The 20,532-nt window shown below is 41.9% G+C and overlaps 1 protein-coding gene across 1 annotated transcript; it reads left to right on the top strand.

Annotated features, from left to right (window-relative positions):
- Positions 1-185: 185 nt before the first annotated feature.
- Positions 186-18,890, top strand: LOC106572166 (uncharacterized). Its single transcript, XM_014146078.3, has 4 exons — positions 186-949; positions 12,814-14,638; positions 15,238-15,501; positions 15,693-18,890. Exons 1-4 carry the CDS (start codon positions 882-884, stop codon positions 17,421-17,423), a joined length of 3,888 nt encoding a protein of 1,295 aa, XP_014001553.2. The 5' UTR covers positions 186-881; the 3' UTR covers positions 17,424-18,890.
- The last annotated feature ends 1,642 nt before the right edge of the window (positions 18,891-20,532 follow it).

The following is a 20,532-nucleotide window of genomic DNA, read 5'->3' as shown; positions in this document are numbered from 1 at the left end:
ATTTGCTTCCTGCAAACAATGAAAACCCAGCCCTGCGAGCTTATAGGGGAGGGGGAGGGGGAGGGGTACAATTAAATAACTGAACATAACATGACCAGTTGCTTCTGCAACGCTTCATCAAACGGCCCGAAGATGTCTCCAAATCACACCGGAAATTGTATATTGTCCCCGGAAGTTATGTTTTATTATTGTAGCCGTCTCAAGTGGGGATTCAAGATCGTCGATGTTTTATGAACGTTGTTTTGGACTGTTCGCCCTCTGGGTTGAATGGAGATGAGAGAAATATACTGATGTATTGATTTCTACAGTTTGATACAAATACTGGTCTCAATTGAGTCTTGAAAACAGGCTTTTATACGCGGATTCTGATGCTGTTGATGAACTTGAATTATTCAATTTCTTGAACGTACACCCTGGTAACGTTTCACGGAAGTGTAACGCAAAAAAAGGATATCTACGGAAATTGATTGACGACAGCTATATGTTATTTAGTCAGCTGGATAACGTTAGTTTTGGAAAGTGACATTATTTTCCAGGAGAAAGTAGTGCATACCAGTCATGTAATGTAAATTAGACGAGTTAGCTATTTAGACAGTCCTTTATACAAAAGCAACGTAACGAGCGTTACCCTGGCCTGAGCTGTTTAATCAGAGACCGACAGCTCTAGGCTAGCTAGCTAACGTTAGATGGCGCAGCCGTCAACAAACGACGTTACCAGACATTAGATAACCTACGACGTTACCATATTTTTCTGTTAGGCATGCATGTATCTTGATATAAACAACAAGGGGTTCGCGCTGCTTTTTGGCGCTTCACACTGCCGACTTTGTCTGGTTCGATAGACAAGTTAACTAGCTACCTAGCTAGCTACCTTGGATAGCATGAGTAACTTGAATATCTCATACAGTAATCAAGGCAAAACGATGGCATCTCAAGGCGCGTGTCGCAGGTAAGATTAAACAGTTAATCCGTGTATCAAAACATGTAATTTGAGGATTGGGGTCTCATTCTTTTTTGAAATGGGTGAATTCAATTGAATTTAAGAAAGGATTACATTGGAATTTAAGGAAGTAGCCTAGCCCTGCCTAAACTATTCAAATGCAATACATTTCATTTAAGGGACAATCTGACAGCTACATCCATTGTTAGATTTATAAATTAATATGTACCCAATGATTATTGACTATAACTTGTATAATTTAAATACCTCATGAGTTTAGTTCAACTATCCCACCAGAACCCTTAATATAACCTTGTTTTACTCCAAAGTAAATGTAACAAACACGAATAAAGCCTCAAAACATGGTTAAAACTAGAATGTTAATATCATGGTCAGTCTTTGTATCCATAACTCTATGAATTTAAGAGTGGTTTGTTATTGTTTCAACTGCTGATTGCTGCTTTAAAATTTGACAGATTTAAGACAATGAGATTAGACCTAGCTATTGTTAAGGATCTGCCCCTTTTTTCTAACTGCCTGTAGCTCAGGCCCTGAACCAAGCTTATGCATATTCTTGGTACCATTTGAAAGGAAACACTTAGAGGTTTGGAAATGTGAAAGGAATGTAGGAGAATAACACAATATATCTGGTAAAAGATAATACAAGGGCAAAAAACAACTGTTCTTTTGTATTTTTTTTGTACCATCTTTGAAATGCAAGAGAAAGGCCATAATGTAGTATTCCAGCCCAGGTGCAATATACATGTTGGCCACTAGATGGCAGCAATGTATGTGCAGTTTTAGACTGGTCCAATGAACCATTGCATTTATTTTCAAAATGTATCAAGACTAGACAAATTAGGCATTTGGGCAAATATAACTTTTTATGTTCAAAATTGTGCACTCCTCAAATAATAGCATGGTATTCTTTCACTGCAATAGCTACTGTAAATTGGACAGTGCAGTTAGATTAACAAGAATTTAAGCTTTCTGCCAATATCAGATATGTCAATGTCCTGAAAAATTGTCTTGTTACTTACAACTTCATGCTAATCGCATTAGCCTACGTTAGCTCAACTGTCCCGTGCAGGGGCCACCGATCCCGAAGACGTTTTAAAGACCCAGTCCTGTGCAATCAAAATAAACAAATGTACAGTCTGGAATTTGGGGAGCTGTTTGATGTTCATTTAAGTTCTTGATATTAAGCCATTGATTCTGGAAGACTAACCTCAATCCCTCTTTTTTTTTTAATCATAACCCAAAATATACAAGGTTTTATTACTCCATTGTTTACAAACAGCAAGAATGAAAACAATATACAGTTTCAACATATGGTTAAAATGTGGCCTATCTCTTGGATGTAATGGACTGTCAGTCCTTGGCATTTAGAACACTTTCTATGAGAGAGGGATTCCCCAACCTCATCCCTCAGCTGTAGCCTATACCAAAAACAATTGGTGGGAATGCGGTAGGTTTATTCCACAGCGCCCAGTTTATATTTGGCTTTACTGGACAACTTAATGATTTGAAATGAAATAATACATTGGCAATTTATTATTTATTGGCTACCAATATTTATTCTACAGGATTAGGGCAACATACTGTAATCAATGTCCCACAAGGGTTTGCCTACATCAGGAGTTTAAACTACACTGAAAGTAGACTGAACTGAAACTACTCCCCAACAATGAAAGGAAATATTAGGCTATACAAGGCTAGCCATCATATTGTACACATCTATTGAACTATAACAGAGACTATAACAATGGACTACTGCTCTATAACAATATTGCTCTTCTACTACTGATTGAAGCAATGAGTTTATAAAATCAATCATCATGCTACAAATTCAAGTTGTAAATATAGCTGCAAGTAGCAACGAAGGCTCCTAGACACAACTGTTTTATTTTATTTGAATACCACACACACACTTGATTCAGGGAACATTTTACTGGCAGTGTTCAAATTTTAGCACAATAGCAAAGATGTTTGCAACAGCGCCACCATGTGAATTTATTCATATCATTAATACTAGCTACAATCCTTCCTTAGTGCACGCATAACAATTCAAATTAATCTGTTCAGTAAATTTACTGGTAAAGGTTTTATAGCGCCATCAACTGGTTTGGAGTAGCTATGTTTGACGCTGACACTATTCCTTCACAAACGTGGTCGGGAATAATAGCAGGGCATAAAATGCCAAATGCGGGTGGATTTAGATATTGGTGGGTAAGATTGTCAATTTTCAGGGCTTTACGGTGTGAGCATTACATTTGCAAATAAATAGTCAAAAGTCAAGTATGAGTACGTGTGAGTTAGGGTTAGAAAAATGCTGCAGTAGCTGTTTTCAAGGTATTTCTACTATTTCGTTTCATAGCTGCTAATCGCACAAAGAAATAGGAAACCTATATCCCACCTCGCAAAGTAACACTGCCTGGCAAGGGATAACTTTTTGACAATCTGGGCTTGAGATATTGAGTGTTTTTCAACAGAACATTCTACAAGTGGCAGCAACATGCTGAATTGTGAGTACAACAAACATTTGAATATTAAAACGATATACAACGGCTGCAGACAATAGAACATGGAAATTGAAAAAATTGTTTCATCGTCAACCGTTGAGGTGAACCATGGCTGGGATGGCACTAAAATGGAAACGCTCAGTGCTGCAATGATTCAGTTCCAGTTTAGTTGAGAAGTGGGTCTCAACTAAACTGTGGTGATAGGGATCAGATTTTAGATAAGCTCTTGCGAAGGATCTTTAGAGACTTTCCCTGCGTTTGTGGAGTGATGGTAGGTCCAGATTGGTGCATGCATCTGAGTAGGAGGTGTAGTCTGTGCCCATGAAGATGCATACTGCTCTTCTCTGGACCCTCTTGATGGTGTCAGACTCTTGGTTAGCCCTGCATGCCATACTGGGGCAACATATTCCACTGCTTGTCGGACGTAGGTGGAGAATACCATTACCAGGTCCTTCTTAGGGATGTGGAAGTGTTTAAGGCGTCGGAAGAGGAACAGACGTCGGCTGGCCTTTTCACAGATGTGCTCTACCTGTGTTGTCCATCTTAGATTGCCTTGAATGAAGATTCCTAGGATCTTGATAACCTCTAACTTCTGGAGTTTTGTGTTGTTGATTGACAGGTTTATTAAGGTAATCCACAAATTTCCATTGCTTGACTGCTGATTGCCTTGCTGTACTGATGTGTGCAATAACATTCAGCGGACCAAGCAAAGTTCCTTGAGGTAGGCCACGAGATTACTGACACTCAGACCGCATACAATGATACCTCACCACGTTTTTCAACTTCCAGCGCCGACAGAGATGGCCGCCTCGCTTCGCGTTCCTAGGAAACTATGCAGTATTTTGTTTTTTTTATGTGTTATTTCTTACATTGTTACCCCAGGTAATCTTAGGTTTTATTACATACAGTCGGAAGGAACTATTGGATATAAGAGCAACGTCAACTCACCAACATTACGACCAGAAATACGACTTTCCCGAAGCGGATCCTCTGTTTGGCCCACCACCCAGGACAATGGATCGGATCCCAGCCCGGCGACCCAAAACAACGACGTCGTAGAAGAAGGGGCAGATGGAGCGGTCTTCTGGTCAGGCTCCGTGGACGGGCACATCGCGCACCGTTCCCGAGCATACTACTCGCCAATGTCCAGTCTCTTGACAACAAGGTAGACGAAATCCGAGCAAGGGTTGCATTCCAGAGAGACATCCGAGACTGTAACGTTCTTTGTTTCACAGAAACATGGCTCACTCGAGACACGCTATCTGAGTCGGTACAGCCACCTGGTTTCTTCACGCATCGCGCCGACAGAAACAAGCATCTCTCTGGTAAGAAGAAGGGCGGGGGTGTATGCCTTATGATTAACGAGACGTGGTGTGATCATAACAACATACAGGAACTCAAGTCCTTTTGTTCACCTGACTTAGAATTCCTCACAATGAAATGCCGACCGCATTATCTACCAAGAGAATTCTCTTCGATCATAATCACAGTCATGTACAATTCCCCCCCCCCCCCCCCCCCCCCCTTTCACGTGGACTGGGATATGTTCCGCATTGCGGCGAACAACAACATTGACGAATACGCTGACTCGGTGTGCGAGTTCATTAACAAGTGCATCGGTGATGTTGTACCCACAGCGTCTATTAAAACATTCCCCAACCAGAAACTGTGGATTAATGGCAGCATTCGCGCTAAACTGGACGTGCGAACCACTGCTTTTAATCAGGGCAAAGTGACCGGAAACATGATCGAATACAAACAGTGTAGCTATTCCCTCCGCAAGGCAATCAAACAAGCTAAGTGTCAGTACAGAGACAAAGTGGAGTTGCAATTCAACGGCTCAGACACGAGAGGTATGTGGCAGGGTCTACAGTCAATCACGGACTACAAAAGAAAAACCAGCCCCGTCGCGGATCACGATACCTTGCTCCCAGACAGACTAAACAACTTTTTTGCTCGCTTTGAGGACAATACAGTGCCACTGACACGGCCCGCTACCAAAACCTGCGGGCTCTCCTTCACTGCAGCCAACGTGAGTAAAACATTTAAACGTGTTAACCCTCGCAAGGCTGCAGGCCCAGACGGCATCCGCGTCCTCAGAGCATGCGCAGACCAGCTGGCTGGTGTGTTTACAGACATATTCAATCAATCCTTATCCCAGTCTGCTGTCCCCACATGCTTCAAGAGGGCCACCATTGTTCCTGTTCCCAAGAAAGCTAAGGTAACTGAGCTAAATGACTACCGCCCTGTAACACTCACTTCCGTCATCATGAAGTGTTTTGAGAGACTAGTCAAGGACCATATCACCTCCACCCTACCTGACACCCTAGACCCACTCCAATTTGCTTACCGACCCAATAGGTCCACAGACGATGCAATCGCCATCACACTGCACACTGCCCTAACCCATCTGGACAAGAGGAATACCTATGTAAGAATGCTGTTCATCGATTACAGCTCAGCATTTAACACCATAGTACCCTCCAAACTCGTCATTAAGCTCGAGACCCTGGGTCTCGACCCCGCCCTGTGCAACTGGGTCCTGGACTTCCTGACGGACCGCCCCCAGGTGGGGGGGGATAGGTAACAACATCTCCACCCCGCTGATCCTCAACACTGGGTGCCCACAAGGGTGCGTTCTCAGCCCTCTCCTGTACTCCCTGTTCACCCACGACTGCGTGGCCATGCACGCCTCCAACTCAATTATCAAGTTTGCAGACGACACTACAGTGGTAGGCTTGATTACCAACAACGACGAGACGGCCTACAGGGAGGAGGTGAGGGCCCTCGGAGTGTGGTGTCAGGAAAATAACCTCACACTCAATGTCAACAAAACAAAAGAGATGATTGTGGACTTCAGGAAACAGCAGAGGGAGCAGCCCCCTATCTACATTGACGGGACAGTGGTGGAGAGTTTTAAATTCCTCGGTGTACACATCACGGACAACTGAAATGGTCCACCCACACAGACAGCGTGCTGAAGAAATTCGGCTTGTCACCAAAAACACTCACAAACTTTTACAGATGCACAATCGAGAGCATCCTGTCGGGCTGTATCATCGCCTGGTACGGCAGCTGCTCCGCCCATAACCGGAAGGCTCTCCAGAGGGTAGTGAGGTCTGCACAACGCATCACCGGGTGCAAACTACCTGCCCTCCAGGACACCTACACCACCCTATGTCACAGGAAGGCCAAAAATATCATCAAGGACAGCAACCACCCGAGCCACTGCCTGTTCACCCCGCTAGCATCCAGAAGGCAAGGTCAGTACAGATGCATCAGAGCTGGAAACGAGAGACTGAAAAACAGCTTCTATCTCAAGGCCATCAGACTGTTAAACAGCCATCACTAACATTGAGTGGCTGCTGCCAACATACTGACTCAACTCAAGCCACTTTAATAATGGGAAAATTGATGTAATCAATTTATCACTAGCCACTTTATATTATATAATGTTTACATAACCTACATTATTCATCTCATATGTATATACTGTACGCTATACTATCTACTGCATCTTGCCATCTTGATGTAATTAGATGTATCACTAGCCACTTTAAACAATGCCACTTTATATAATGTTTACATACCCTATATTACTCATCTCATATGTATATACTGTACTCCATACCATCTACTGCATCTTGCCTATGCCTTCCGGCCATCACTCATTTATATATTTTTATGTACATATTCGTATTCATTCCTTTACACTTGTGTGTACAAGGTAGTTGTTGTGGAATTGTTAGGTTATATTACTTGTTAGATATTACTGCATGGTCGGAACTAGAAGCACAAGCATTTCGCTACACTTGCATTAACACCTGCTAACCATGTGTATGTGACAAATACATTTGATTTGATTTGACCTGGTGTCTATTAGAGAGGAAGTTGCATATCTGTCTGGCGAGCGATTGTTGGAGCCTGAGCTCTAACATCTTGGTGATGGCGAGGTTGTGGCAGACACGGCTAAAGGCTTTGCCAAAGTCAGTGGTCACCAGGGAGCAGGTGGAACTATGCTTATCCTGGGACTTGAAGAGCTTGTTGGTTAGACCCACCAGACAGTGTGCTGTTGATCAGCCTTGTAGACATCTGTACTGCTGGGTGTCTATCTGGGGTAGGATGTTGGTCAGAGCCCATTCTGTGATAAAGCTCTCAGCTACTTTGCTTAGTGAGATAGTGAGCCGTATTTCACTGATGGAGGTTGGTTTGGTTTTAGGAATGGGGACCGCTATAGCTTCTTTCCATTAGTCAGGTATGATGCCTTCTTGTAGAGAGAGGTTAAGAATGTCAGCCAATGTATTGCTCAGTTCATATGCAAACTCCTTTATTAGTCTGCCTGGGATTTCATCTGGATCCGCTGCCTTTATAGGTTTTCACCTGTAGCTTTCTGTAGACTTCCCAGGGTTGGACTGTTGGAGCAGGGCTTGCTGGTAAAATGGAGGGCAGCAGTGCTGGGTTGATGGGTGGTAGGAACTGTTACTTTTGATCAGGGGTTGGAACCAGAATTATTTTCCAATCATTTTGTTCTGAACAGAACACCTTTTTTTTCTCATTTTGTTCCACTGTTCCGACCAGCAAGAGTTTTTAATCAGTTTGAACCTCAAAAAAGTACCGGTTTATATTGTTCCTTTCGGTTCCTTTTTTAACCTGTGAAATCAACTGGTTTTTACATTTAGCTCATTAAATTACTTCACCAATCAGTGCGGATAGAGCAGGCAAGCTAGTTGTTTACATGCATGATGGACAGACAAATTTAGCCTGTGGCGCAAGATGCGACTGAAATTTTGCAGGTGAGGAGAGAGCAAGAAAGGGTTGAGGAGGAGGCTTGACATGCTGGGCTAGCTCGCTAACAAGCTTGTGTGTGCAGAGCGGCACCAGAATTAAAAACATGTCTTACCTTGTTTGTCGTTAATAAATCCAATGTGAAACATAACTAGGCCTATAGAATCCTTAGCTAGCATTGAGGGGCAGATAGACGAAACACACAGTTTTTCAGCATGCAGGTAGACATGTGTTTCTGAGTGACCGAGTAAGGGCTTTGCATAGGTTGCTTTGTTGCATTTTGTTGTGGGACTAGAAAAAAATGCCTGGACTGTAAAATAATGTTATTAACTGGTTCCCATGCTTTTAAAATAAGTTTTGTTCCGAAACAGTATGGAGCACTTTCATTTCAGGTTCCGTTCCTTGAAAAAAAAACGTATTTTTCCGGTTTTTGGTTCTGTTCCCTGAACCGGTTACAATCCCTGCTTTTGATAGTGCTTTATTAATTTAATTTGCTGTACCATGTCTATTGTCAGGTTGCCTCAGTTTGGGAGAGGTTGGCTAAGTCTTTGATGTTCTTATGCCACTGGGCGGGATCTTGCTGTTTCAGTTAAAATTTTCCCTTGCACCTTATTCCTTAATTCCTTCCATAGGGTTGTGATTTGGTTATGGAATGCTCTCTGGTGGTCTCTGACCATTGCCTTTATCTCTGGGGTTATCCATGGCTTATCACAGAAATGTAGCCAAACAGATTTTGTTGTCCGCTGCCATGTATGCTTCCTTTCTCTTTTGGCATCTGACTTCGAGGTGGTTGGACTTAGTGGTGGGAGGTGATCCACTGCCCAAATGAACGCGTGCTTGATTCTCGCAGTGGCCTGAATACCTTTCTGGCAGTATGACTTTTGGACCTTTTCAGTTTAAGTTGTATTGTAACAGCACTGGTCACTTGTGGGTCAGAAATAGCAGGTTCAGAGTAGACGGATGATAGGTGGATGATCATCAGTTCAATAATATTTTGCCCCCTTATGGTTTTATGGATCTGCTCAAGATTGTGGCCTTTACACAGCTTGTCCATGCTCACTTGATTAACTTCTCTGGGCTAGGTGGGACGCGACCGTCCCACACTATTCAACAGCCAGTGAAATAGCATGGCGCGAAATACAAAACAGCAAAAATCTCATAATTTCATTTTCTCAAAAATCAACTATTTTACACCATTTTAAAGCTAAGACTCTCGTTAATCTAACCACATTGTCCGATTTCAAAAAGGCTTTATGGCGAAAGCATAAAATTAGATTATGTTAGGACATAAACTTCACAAGAAAATCAATACAGCCATTTTCCAAGCAAGGACATGCATCATAAAAACCAAAAGTACAGCTAAAATATTCACTAACCTTTGATCTTCATCAGATGGCACTCATAGGACTTCATGTTATACAATACATTTATGTTTTGCTCGATAAAGTTCATATTTATATCCAAAAACAGCATTTTACATTGGCGCGTGATGTTCAGAAAATGTATTCCCACCAAAACTTTCGGTGAATGTGCATATCAATTTACAAAAATACTCATCATAAACGTTGATACAATTTACAACAGTTATTGAAAGAATTATAGATACGCAACCTCTTTGTCAGATTTCAAAATAACTTTACGGAGAAAGCACATTGTTCAATATTCTGAGTACATTGCTCAGCCATCGAAGCAAGCTATACAGCTACCCACCAAGTTCTGGCATCGACAAAACTCTGAATTAGTATTATAAATATTCTCTTACCTTTGCTGATCTTCGTCAGAATGCACTCCGAGGACTCCTACTTCCACAAGAAATGTTATTTTTGTTCGAAATACTCCATATTTATATCCAAATACCTCCGTTTTGTTCGTGCGTTCAGATCACTATCCAAAGGCATAAAGCGCGGGCGCAGTACCAGAGACAAAAAGTAAAATAGTTCCATTAACGTTCGTAGAAACATGTCAAATGTTGTTTACAATCAATCTTTAGGGTATTTTTTATGTAAAAATGCGATAATATTCCAACCGGACAATAGCGTATTCATTCCAGGAGAAAAAGGAGGAGTGCGCCAAACGTGCCCTCGCGGTAAACAACTCACTGGTCCCAGGCAGTCCACTCATTGACTGAGCTACTATTTTCTGCCCAGTAACAGGAGAAGGATGAAAAAACTTTCTGAAGGCTGTTGACAACGTGACCCCACAGACACTGTAGTTTTGATAGGGATTCAAAAGAACTACAATTCTCAGATCTCCCACTTCCTGGTTGGATTTTTCTCAGGTTTTTGCCTGCCATATGAGTTCTGTTATACTCAGACATCATTCCAACAGTTTTAGAAACTTCAGAGTGTTTTCTATCCAAATCTACTAATAATATGCAAATATTTGACTCTGAGCCTGAGTATTAGGCAGTTTACTCTGGGCACGCTTTTCATCTGAAATCGAAAACACTGCCCCCTATACCTTGACAGGTTAAAGTCACCACCAATGATAACTTCAATAGCAGGGTGTTTTACCCGCAGGGAGTCAACAGGCTACCAGCTGGGCAATGAGTTGTTCAGCATAGGGTGAGTCAGGTGGAGAGTACACTGCACATACTGCACTGCACTTGTGCAACACTTGTGAAGATCTGGGCAGTCTGTATGGTCTTGTATGAATTAGGCTTTAGCGATATACCGTATTCTTAAATATAGACTGTATGATTTTCAATACCGTCCCTGGGCCCCCTAAAGCTCTCGCAGGGGCTTTTGTGTTGCATGCAATCTCACTGCTTATAACTTAAGTTAACCATCTAAGATGTGCCAAATGAATTATATCTGTCTCAGGGCTCCAGTATTTGAGAGAGCAGTCTATTCTTGCAATTAGTTTATGTTCACTTGCGCTTGTTAGCATTTAGCTAGCGACCGCTATGGGAATTTGATAGTAATTTGTTGGGCCCCAAAAATAAAATATTTATTTATCATTTTTACGTTTGAAAAGAAATAGCGTTGGTATGGTACAGGAACATTATGAACATCTGGATACTGCCCACCCCCAGTATGAATCCTTATGCACTGACGATGCAGGGATGCTGTTGTTTACATAATGGCCACTCCCCCTCATTCCTTTCCTCAGGAGCGCGGGAGAAAGTCGTATAGCCCTAAATGTCAAACATTTCAGTGGGTGAGTTGCCACTAAACCACATCTCAGAAATAATTTCTATGTCAAATTTTGATTCACTCATTCTCCACTCAAACTTTTCCAACTTGTTTAAGAGAGACTGTGCGTTTGATAAAAACACAGTGTAGGCAGTATTTACTTTCCTTGGGCATGTGCTTTTGCAAAACTGGTTGAATGGTCCGAAGGTTTGATTTAGTGGTATTTAGGATCAGATCAGAGGAGGGTCTATATCCAACAGTTTGAATATAGCTGGAGTTATGACCTGCTCTCTTCCCTCTCTGGCCTCCTCTCTGGTGAAGTATATCCAGAGCCTTGAGGAAATCCTTGAAGTCCAAAGTAATGGGTGTCTGCTTCTTTTGAAAACTTCTTAAGAATGTCAATGAGTAGCTCTGGGATGCTGAGCAGGTTTATGAAGTCTGATTAATCATCCAGTTTAGCATTTTGGGATAGAATTTCTATATATTTACCATCTAAACTTGATAAGCTACCATAAAATAAAAGTTGACGTAAAATGTGTACATAGAAAACAATTAAGTATTCATTATAGATTAAATTAGCAGGAGTAAACAGTCAACGCTGCCATACGAAGCCATGGCAGCCACAGAACCGTATGGACATTCCATACGGTGCTATGGCAACCATGGAACCATATGGATATTGGCCCCATGCAAAGAGAATCCCACAAAAACAAAAAGGCTAACCGCTTGCCTGGCTACCCATCCACATCGCCCCGGCCAACTGACGTTTCTTCTCCACGATTATTCTGGATTTGCCTCCCTCCCTTTAAGATTTCTAGAATGAGAACACATTCTGATTGGTCCCAGAAACCGATGGGTTTGGCCAGAGCTGGCGTACATGATGATTCTTTGATACTCTGGTTCGATTTGTTAGAGACGATCCAATCGCTAATGAACACCCCTCACACAAATTACTTCAAACATGGCAGTTTCAGACTAAATGTATGTAAGAATCTATAGAGCAGGGGAATTAAATTCAGGATGTCATCAGGCAAGCTTCCAGCCACCACTATAAATAATAATAATACGCTTTTCAAAGATCCAAAGATGCTTTAGAGGGTATTAAAGAAACACAAGAAACAAAAACCTCAGACTAAAGACAAAGGAAAAATATAAAACAAATAAGTAGGAAGTGAGATTCAACAAAAGGAAAGTGTGTGATCTGTCAGTGCATGATTAAGCGAGCAGCTGTTCTATACAAGAAAATCTAACTGCGTTGATTTGATCTCAATTAAGAGGTGGCCTGTATTGTTTTTGTATTGTATCGAACACAAAGGCCAATTTATTTTTCTTTTTTTATAGGGACAGATGATCAAAACGCTCAAGAAATTGATTTTAATTGCCCGAACTGTCTTGCTGTGAAATGCTTATGTATTACATTTTTCCTTTTCAGTGGGACAGGTGTCTTTTACCAAGCGATGCCAGCTGTGGGAACTGATGGGAGAAATGTTATGAAACTGATCCCTGTTCAAAAAGTAAACGGACAGTTTGTTCGATCACCAACAAGCACTATGAAGGACATGGCTGAACCTCAACGAGATCTTACCTTGGATGTGCCATCAATTTCGAAGATTAACATGTCTACTTTGGGACCCACAGCTAAAGGACAATCAGTGAATAAAAGGCCATTTTACATGAGTACCTCTCAAAATCCAACCAATCTGACAGGAATATATAAATCAGTGAGCATCCAGACTCCTATAGTAACAACAAAAGTAGCCCAAAGTGCGTTATCCTTGACATCACCTGAGCTAACACTTTTGAATAAGGATCAGCTGCCAGTCACTGTGAAATCTCCAGCGCTTCCAAATGGACAATACCTTCAAATTCCTCCTAATGCTCAAGTGAAAACCCTTCCAGCATCCGCACTCCCCCCAGCCATAAAGAGACAGATATTTACTTCATCAACGAGCTGTGCCTCAAATTCGAATTTACCAATGGTTCTTTATGTGTCCCCTGTCCAAACCATGAAACCGGGTGGTACTCCATTATGTCCAACATCTCAGAAGGCACCCCTCTCCCTCAGCCGATTTTCAAGGTCATCTGGCCAGACACATTCTACATGCTCTTCATCAGGCTCAACACCGTGTTCTACTACTGCTAAGGATGGCAAAAGACCAGTCACTCCTATTAAGTGGGTGATTGAGGAGGCAGATGGCTCACCTGCGCCATGCCTTGTTCCTGTGAATTCCTCTTCTATGACCTCAGATATTTTGAAAACTCTGGCAGAGATGGAAAAAGCCACCAAACCCTGTGAAAACACAGCAAAAAAGTATTCACCTTCCCAAGAGAGTCAGACAAAAATTGGCCAAGAGAAGGACAATGCCTTAGTGATGTACAATGGGAAGGTGTATTTTGTGGCCAAGAGAACCCCTGAGCTTTGTAACCGACCATCAAAGCCCTTGGAGGCCAGTAGGAACATGGGTGACTCCACCACACAGGCAGCAGAAAGTGTTGGATTCAATCAGAGAATCAGTTTACCGCCCTCCCTACCCTTAAGCTCCTCACTTGGATCACAATTGTCAAATAAAACCAGACCAGATCCTAAACACATTGTTATACCAGATGACATCATTGACCTCTGTGACGATGATCCCCAAGATGACCTTACATACCAGGCAATATCAACAAGGGACGTAACAAGGCAACCTTTCAGACAGTCTGAAGTCGATGAGGACGAAGACTCCAATGTAATATTTGTCTCATACCTTCCACCCAAAACAGTGTCTAAAGTAGCTGAAGAAAACAAAGAAATGGCTCATATGTTGAATGACTTGGAAGCTGAACAAGAAGTGTTATGCGGTCAAGATCATTTGAATGGCCAGGTAGTGGATAGTCAGAACAAAGTATCTGGCCTGTCAATAGAAAAGTGTCAGAGCGTTGCCACTGCCCAAGACATGGCAGGCTGTCACGGTAGTGCAACAGGCCAAGAGTTGAACTCCCGCCAGCATAACATCACTGGTCAGTATAGGAAAATTCTGCAAAGATTTCATGGCCGTGCAACTGGAATCCGAATAGAGAACATTCAGGGTAATGCCACTAGCAAGGAAATGGGAATCAGTCATCCCAGTGCCTCAACCCAAGAAATGGGGAATGTCCAGGATGATGCCACTGACCAGGGAAATGGAAACAGCCAGCACCATCCTGCCATGCAAGAAATGGACAACATTACTGGAAGTACCTCTCTCCAAACAGAAATGGAGACTCACAAAGAAAAGGTAAGACGACCCACTACTCGGATTACTACATGATCGGTAGGATAGCTACACTGAACAAAACGCAACATGTAAAGTGTTGGTCCCATGTTTCCCAGAAATGTTCCATGTGCCCAGAAAGGGCACAAATTTGTTTACATCCCTGTTAGTGAACATTTCTCATTTGCCAGAATTATCCATCCACCTGACAGGTGTGGCATATCAAGAAGCTGATTAAACAGTATGATCATTAAACAGGTGCACCTTGTGCTGGGGACAATAAAAGGCCACTCTAAAATGTGCAGTTTTGTCACACAACACAATGCCACAGATGTCTCGAGTTTCTAGGGAGCAAGGAGTATTTCTGTTTGCAATAAAGCCCTTTTGTGGGCAAAAAATGCATTCTGATTTGCTGGGCCTGGATCCCCGCTGGATGGACCTCTACCCAGTCATGTGAAATCCATAGATTAGGGCCTAATACATTTATTTCAATAGACTGATTTCCTTATATAAACTGTAACTCAGTACTATCTCTGAAATTGTTGCACATTGTTTATATTTTTGTTCAGTATAATAAAGTAAACTCACCAAGGCTTTTAATCGTGATCATTCCCCAATTTTAGAGCTCATCAGATCCCATCCCAGAGCAGCGGACTTCTGTGTTGGACATGGAATCTTTGGAAACTTGTGATCGCCTGCTGAAACAGATGTTTGGGATCACATCTGATGTGAAAATATGTTTGGAGAGGATTGACGCTAAACCCAAGGCTGTCCCTAAGGTGTTTCCTCGGATTGGGACCACAAACAAACGTACCATAGAGGCTATTCGCAAATTGTTACAGGGATCAAACATTTTGATAAAAAAGAGGGAACACAAGGAAACAGAGGTAACTGATGATTTTCTACTTTTCTAAAGCTTACTAATGCATGAGGTACTGTTGGTCTACCTTAGCCTATTAGATTGTCACGGTTGAATTTCGAGACAAAATGTATATTGTTTTACCATTAATTTGAACAGCATTTTCAAGATGTGTTACTGTATTTCCCCAATCTAATTAAGCACCTTGTTGTTTCACAGGTCTCTGCAACTAGGAAGGATGGTAGTTGCCCAATAGATGCTAAAAGACTGAAAATAGAAAAGGTTAAAAATGCATCTGAAAGTTCAGAAAACACAGAGCCCCTCACCAGTCCAACTCCTCAGCTGGAAATGCAGCCCTTCATGAGTCCAAGTCCTCAGTTGAAAATGCAGCCCCTCACCGGTCCAAGTCCTCAGTTGAAAATGCAGCCCCTCACCAGTCCAAGTCCTCAGTTGAAAATGCAGCCCCTCACCAGTCCAAGTCCTCAGTTGGAAATGCAGCCCCTCACCGGTCCAAGTCCTCAGTTGGAAATGCAGCCCCTCACCGGTCCAAGTCCTCAGTTGGAAATGCAGCCCCTCACCGGTCCAAGTCCTCAGTTGGAAATGCAGCCCCTCACCGGTCCAAGTCCTCAGTTGGAAATGCAGCCCCTCACCGGTCCAAGTCCTCAGTTGGAAATGCAGCCCCTCACCAGTCCAAGTCCTCAGTTGAAAATGCAGCCCCTCACCAGTCCAAGTCCTCAGTTGAAAATGGAGGCCCTCACCAGTCCAAGTCCTCAGTTGAAAATGGAGGCCCTCACCGGTCCAAGTCCTCAGTTGAAAATGGAGGCCCTCACCGGTCCAAGTCCTCAGTTGAAAATGGAGGCCCTCACCGGTCCAAGTCCTCAGTTGAAAATGGAGGCCCTCACCGGTCCAAGTCCTCAGTTGAAAATGGAGGCCCTCACCGGTCCAAGTCCTCAGTTGAAAATGCAGCCCCTCACCGGTCCAAGTCCTCAGTTGAAAATGCAGCCCCTCACCGGTCCAAGTCCTCAGTTGAAAATGCAGCCCCTCACCGGTCCAAGTCTTCAGTTGAAAATGCAGCCCCTCACCGGTCCAAGTCCTCAGTTGAAAATGGAGGCCCTCACCAGTCCAAGTCCTCAGTTGAAAATGGAGGCCCTCACCAGTCCAAGTCCTCAGTTGAAAATGGAGGCCCTCACCAGTCCAAGTCCTCAGTTGAAAATGCAGCCTCTCACCAGTCCAAGTCCTCAGTTGGAAATGCAGCCCCTCACCAGTCCAAGTCCTCAGCTAGACATCTTATCTGATGCTGAACATATATTTGGCTTTGAGGAACTGACTGTCAATAATCTAATTTCCACCGCAGTTGAAACAGGGGTCCCTTCCAAACCTCTGCCAGAAATCAATCCAGTATATATTTCAAAAAGAAGCTCAAACTTACCCGTTCCATCTGTCCACCCACAAACAAACGCTGAAGCTATGGATTGCGCTCCTGGGCCCTTCTGTGGCACAGCAAGCAACATAAAGCCGAACTCTAGAAGAAGGGGAAAAGGGAAAAGATGCACAGCATGTCCATGTGGGGTGACTGGAACACCAGTACAAGAGAAAGCAATGAGCTCATCATCCACTTCACAAGAGGAGCCTAGTTCATCTAAACCACCAAACACCAGGTTCTCAGGGAGCAGTACCAGTGCAATTGCAAAATCAGCTAAAAGAAAGGGTAGAAAGTCCACAAAGGCTCAAATGCAAGATAAAGAGCTAACATCTGTGGAGATCCAATGTCCTTCAACTGTGAGTGAGCAGGGAAGTAGTACAGCTGGAGAGATCCCAACCAGTTATCTCTGCTCTACAGCGCTCATGGACCCTGAAGAAATCAAGCGTCATGAGAGAATCAAACGACTGAAAGAACTCTTGAAGGAGAAGGAGGCTGCTCTTGCAATGATTAGAAAGAACATGGGCTGAATTGGACTAAATCGCTTTCCAAATTCCAATGTATTGCGTTGCATAACTTCAGCCTTGTAGAACTCTTATTTGAATTGTCATATTTACAGTTCATTCAGAAAGTATTCAGACCCGTTTACTTTTTCCACATTTTATGTTTCAGCCTTATTCTAAAATCGATTAAATAAATAAAAATCCTCATGAATCTACACACAGTACCCAATAATGACAAAGCGAAAAACATTTTTTAGAAATGTTTGCAAATGTAGAAATATAAAATGAAAAGTATTCAGAGTCTTTGCTATGAGACTCGAAATAGAGTTAAGATGCATCCTGGTTCCATTGATCATCCTTGAGATATTTCTACAACTTGATTGGAGTCCACCTGTGGTAAATTCAATTGATTGGACATGATTTGGAAAGGCACACACCTGTCAATAAGGTCCCACAGTTGTCAGATCTGTGGAAGGGTACCAAAAATATCTGCAGCATTGAAGGTCCCCAAGAACATAGTGGCCTCCATCATTCTTAAGTGGAAGGAGTTTGGAACAAACAAGACTCTTCCTAGAGCTGGCCAAACTGAGCCAAACTGGGTAGAAGAGCCTTGGTCAGGGAGGTTTACATTAATGTTACTACAAATGTATTATTTAGTTGAATATATCCAACGATTTTGTGCAATAGGACTTGTATAATGACAACTTAGTATAAAATTAGTGTGTTTGGCTTTTTGTGATGACTACATTTGTAAGCACTTGTACGCTATCAAAATAATGAAGTCAAGTACTAGTAACATTACGCGTTAACACATTAACTTTGGCAGCCCTAGTCTGAATACCTATGTAAATGTAATGTTTTTTTAGGTTTAATACATTTGCTAACATTTCTAAGTCTGTTTTTGCTTTGTCATTATGGGGTATTGTGTGTAGACTGATGAGGGTAAAAAATCTATTTAATCAATTTTAGAATAAGGCTGTAATGTATCAAAATGTGGAAAAAGTCAAGGGGTCTGAATAGTTTCCAAATGTAATGTTTTATTACCTGCAGGAAATGCATTTATTTTCTGTATTGAATGTTTAATTCCAAAATACAATAATTCCAGTGATAACATGTAATTTACATTTTTATGACAATGTTCCTAGGTTTTCCTGTTTAGTCCTAGAGGGGTAGGTATTGAGTATGTTGATGCATTGACTAAGCATCTTAAGATATGTTTTCTGAAAATATTTCAGTTTTACTGATTAGCATTTTTACAATGTTTGTATTTCTGCCTTATCAGCTTTTGCACCTAGGTTTTCTATTTGTTCTGCAAAGATTGATCACAATTCTATCCACAAAATGCATGCAGATACTTGTTGGCTCCCTTTAGAGTAATTTATTTTATAATGGACTAATGTAATATTAACATTTGATTAGGTAGGCATAAGTGTTTTTCTGTCTACGAATAAAAATATTGTAACAAAAAATATGTAATAAATAATATTGTCAGTAGATGGCAGTGTTGTTGGATTCTATGGAGCTGCAAGAGGAACTGCCCCTCTTTACCTTCAGGCTCTGCTCTCCTCTACACCCCAACCCAAGTACTTTGATCTGCCACTTCTGGTCTCTTGGCCATCCCACCCCTACAGGATGGCAGCTCCCGCTCAGCTCAGTCCAAGCTCTTCTCTGTCCTGGCACCCCAATGGTGGAACCAGCTTTCCCCTGAAGCTAGGTCAGCAGAGTTCCTGCCCATTTTTTGAAAATTAACTTTTCAAATAATATTTTAAATAATCCCACCGCAGCCCCCTGTCCCCTCCATCCAAGAAAAGCCTTTCCTGACCTAAGACTCGCACTTCACTCTTCCCTCTTACTAATCAAATCAAATGTATTTATCTAGCCCTTCTTACATCAGCCGATATCTCAAAGTGCTGTACAGAAACTAGCTCTGACTTTGCTGATAGCTATGAGTAGAAATGTACTTACTGTGATATGTGGTTGTCCCAACTAGCTATCTTAAGATGAATGCACTAACTGTAAGTCGTTCTGGATAAGGGCGTCTGCTAAATGACTAAAATGTGTAGGCCTGGACTCACTCAAAGGAACATGGAACAGAAGGGTGGTTGGAGAATGACTATTTTATTGAAGTTTTCTACATTTAGACTCAAGGACTGTTTTTAAAGGCTTGAGTATATTGTTCAGAACCTGGTGCACATAGCTATTCTGAAAATCCTCAGTTAAACATAAAGTACTTTTTTGCTTTATTTGTTTTGTATTAAGTAACATGTTTACATGTTACTACAAATGCATTATTTAGTTGAATATATCCAACAATTTTGTGCAATAGAACTTGTATAATGACAACTTAGTATAAAAAGGGTGTATTTGGCTTTTTGTAATGACTGCATTTGTAAGAACTTGTGCACTATCAAAATAATGTACAGCGCTTTCTAAAACGAAGTAAGTGATACACCCAAGTGTAGGGCTAGAGTAGACTATACCAAATATGTTTTTTTAAACTAACCCAAGATAGACAACAGCCTGTCACAATGGACAAAACAAGCAAGGAGGTGGGCAGAGCCAAGCACGAGCTAGCGAGAGCCTAACTACAAGTATTTGCATATTTCCGTTAGGGAACGCCTACCCTGCAGTAACTCAATACGCCCTTGTACTCCTTCTAAACAATGCTTTTTTGAAACATTGGCAAAGGGTAAAGTCTACAAAACTAAGTCCACTCTGTTCATAACAGATTATAGTTTTGGAAACAGAAAACTTTATTGAGATCAAATTTTTAATCAATAAGAAAAGTAGAATCTGGGCCAGAATCCATCTCGCTCCATCAAGCCGGCCACTGGGCTTCTTCTCACCACCATATTTGATAGTGTATGGAAACGCCAACCGGATACTTCACATTTATTCATCCAGTGAAATATCTGTCTCATGACTGTGACTATACTGTACATTTTCACTGGCTCTGAAAACAGCCCTCCTAGTGGAGACAGGAAGTTACCACCACAGTGACTGCAGTGAAAAGTCAGTGATACTCCCACACCCTTTAACAATAACCCTTAACCTTTTACATTTCAACCAATTGAAGGGGGGGGGGGGGGGGGGGTAGTTAAACAGCTGTTTTTTATAAATTTTTACAACTACATGG

Source organism: Salmo salar, chromosome 15, assembly GCF_965601325.2.
Source record: "Salmo salar chromosome 15, fSalSal1, whole genome shotgun sequence".
NCBI classification, from domain to species: domain Eukaryota; kingdom Metazoa; phylum Chordata; class Actinopteri; order Salmoniformes; family Salmonidae; genus Salmo; species Salmo salar.
The sequence above is the reverse complement of the archived record's forward strand: the minus strand, read 5'-3'. Positions and strand labels throughout refer to the sequence as shown.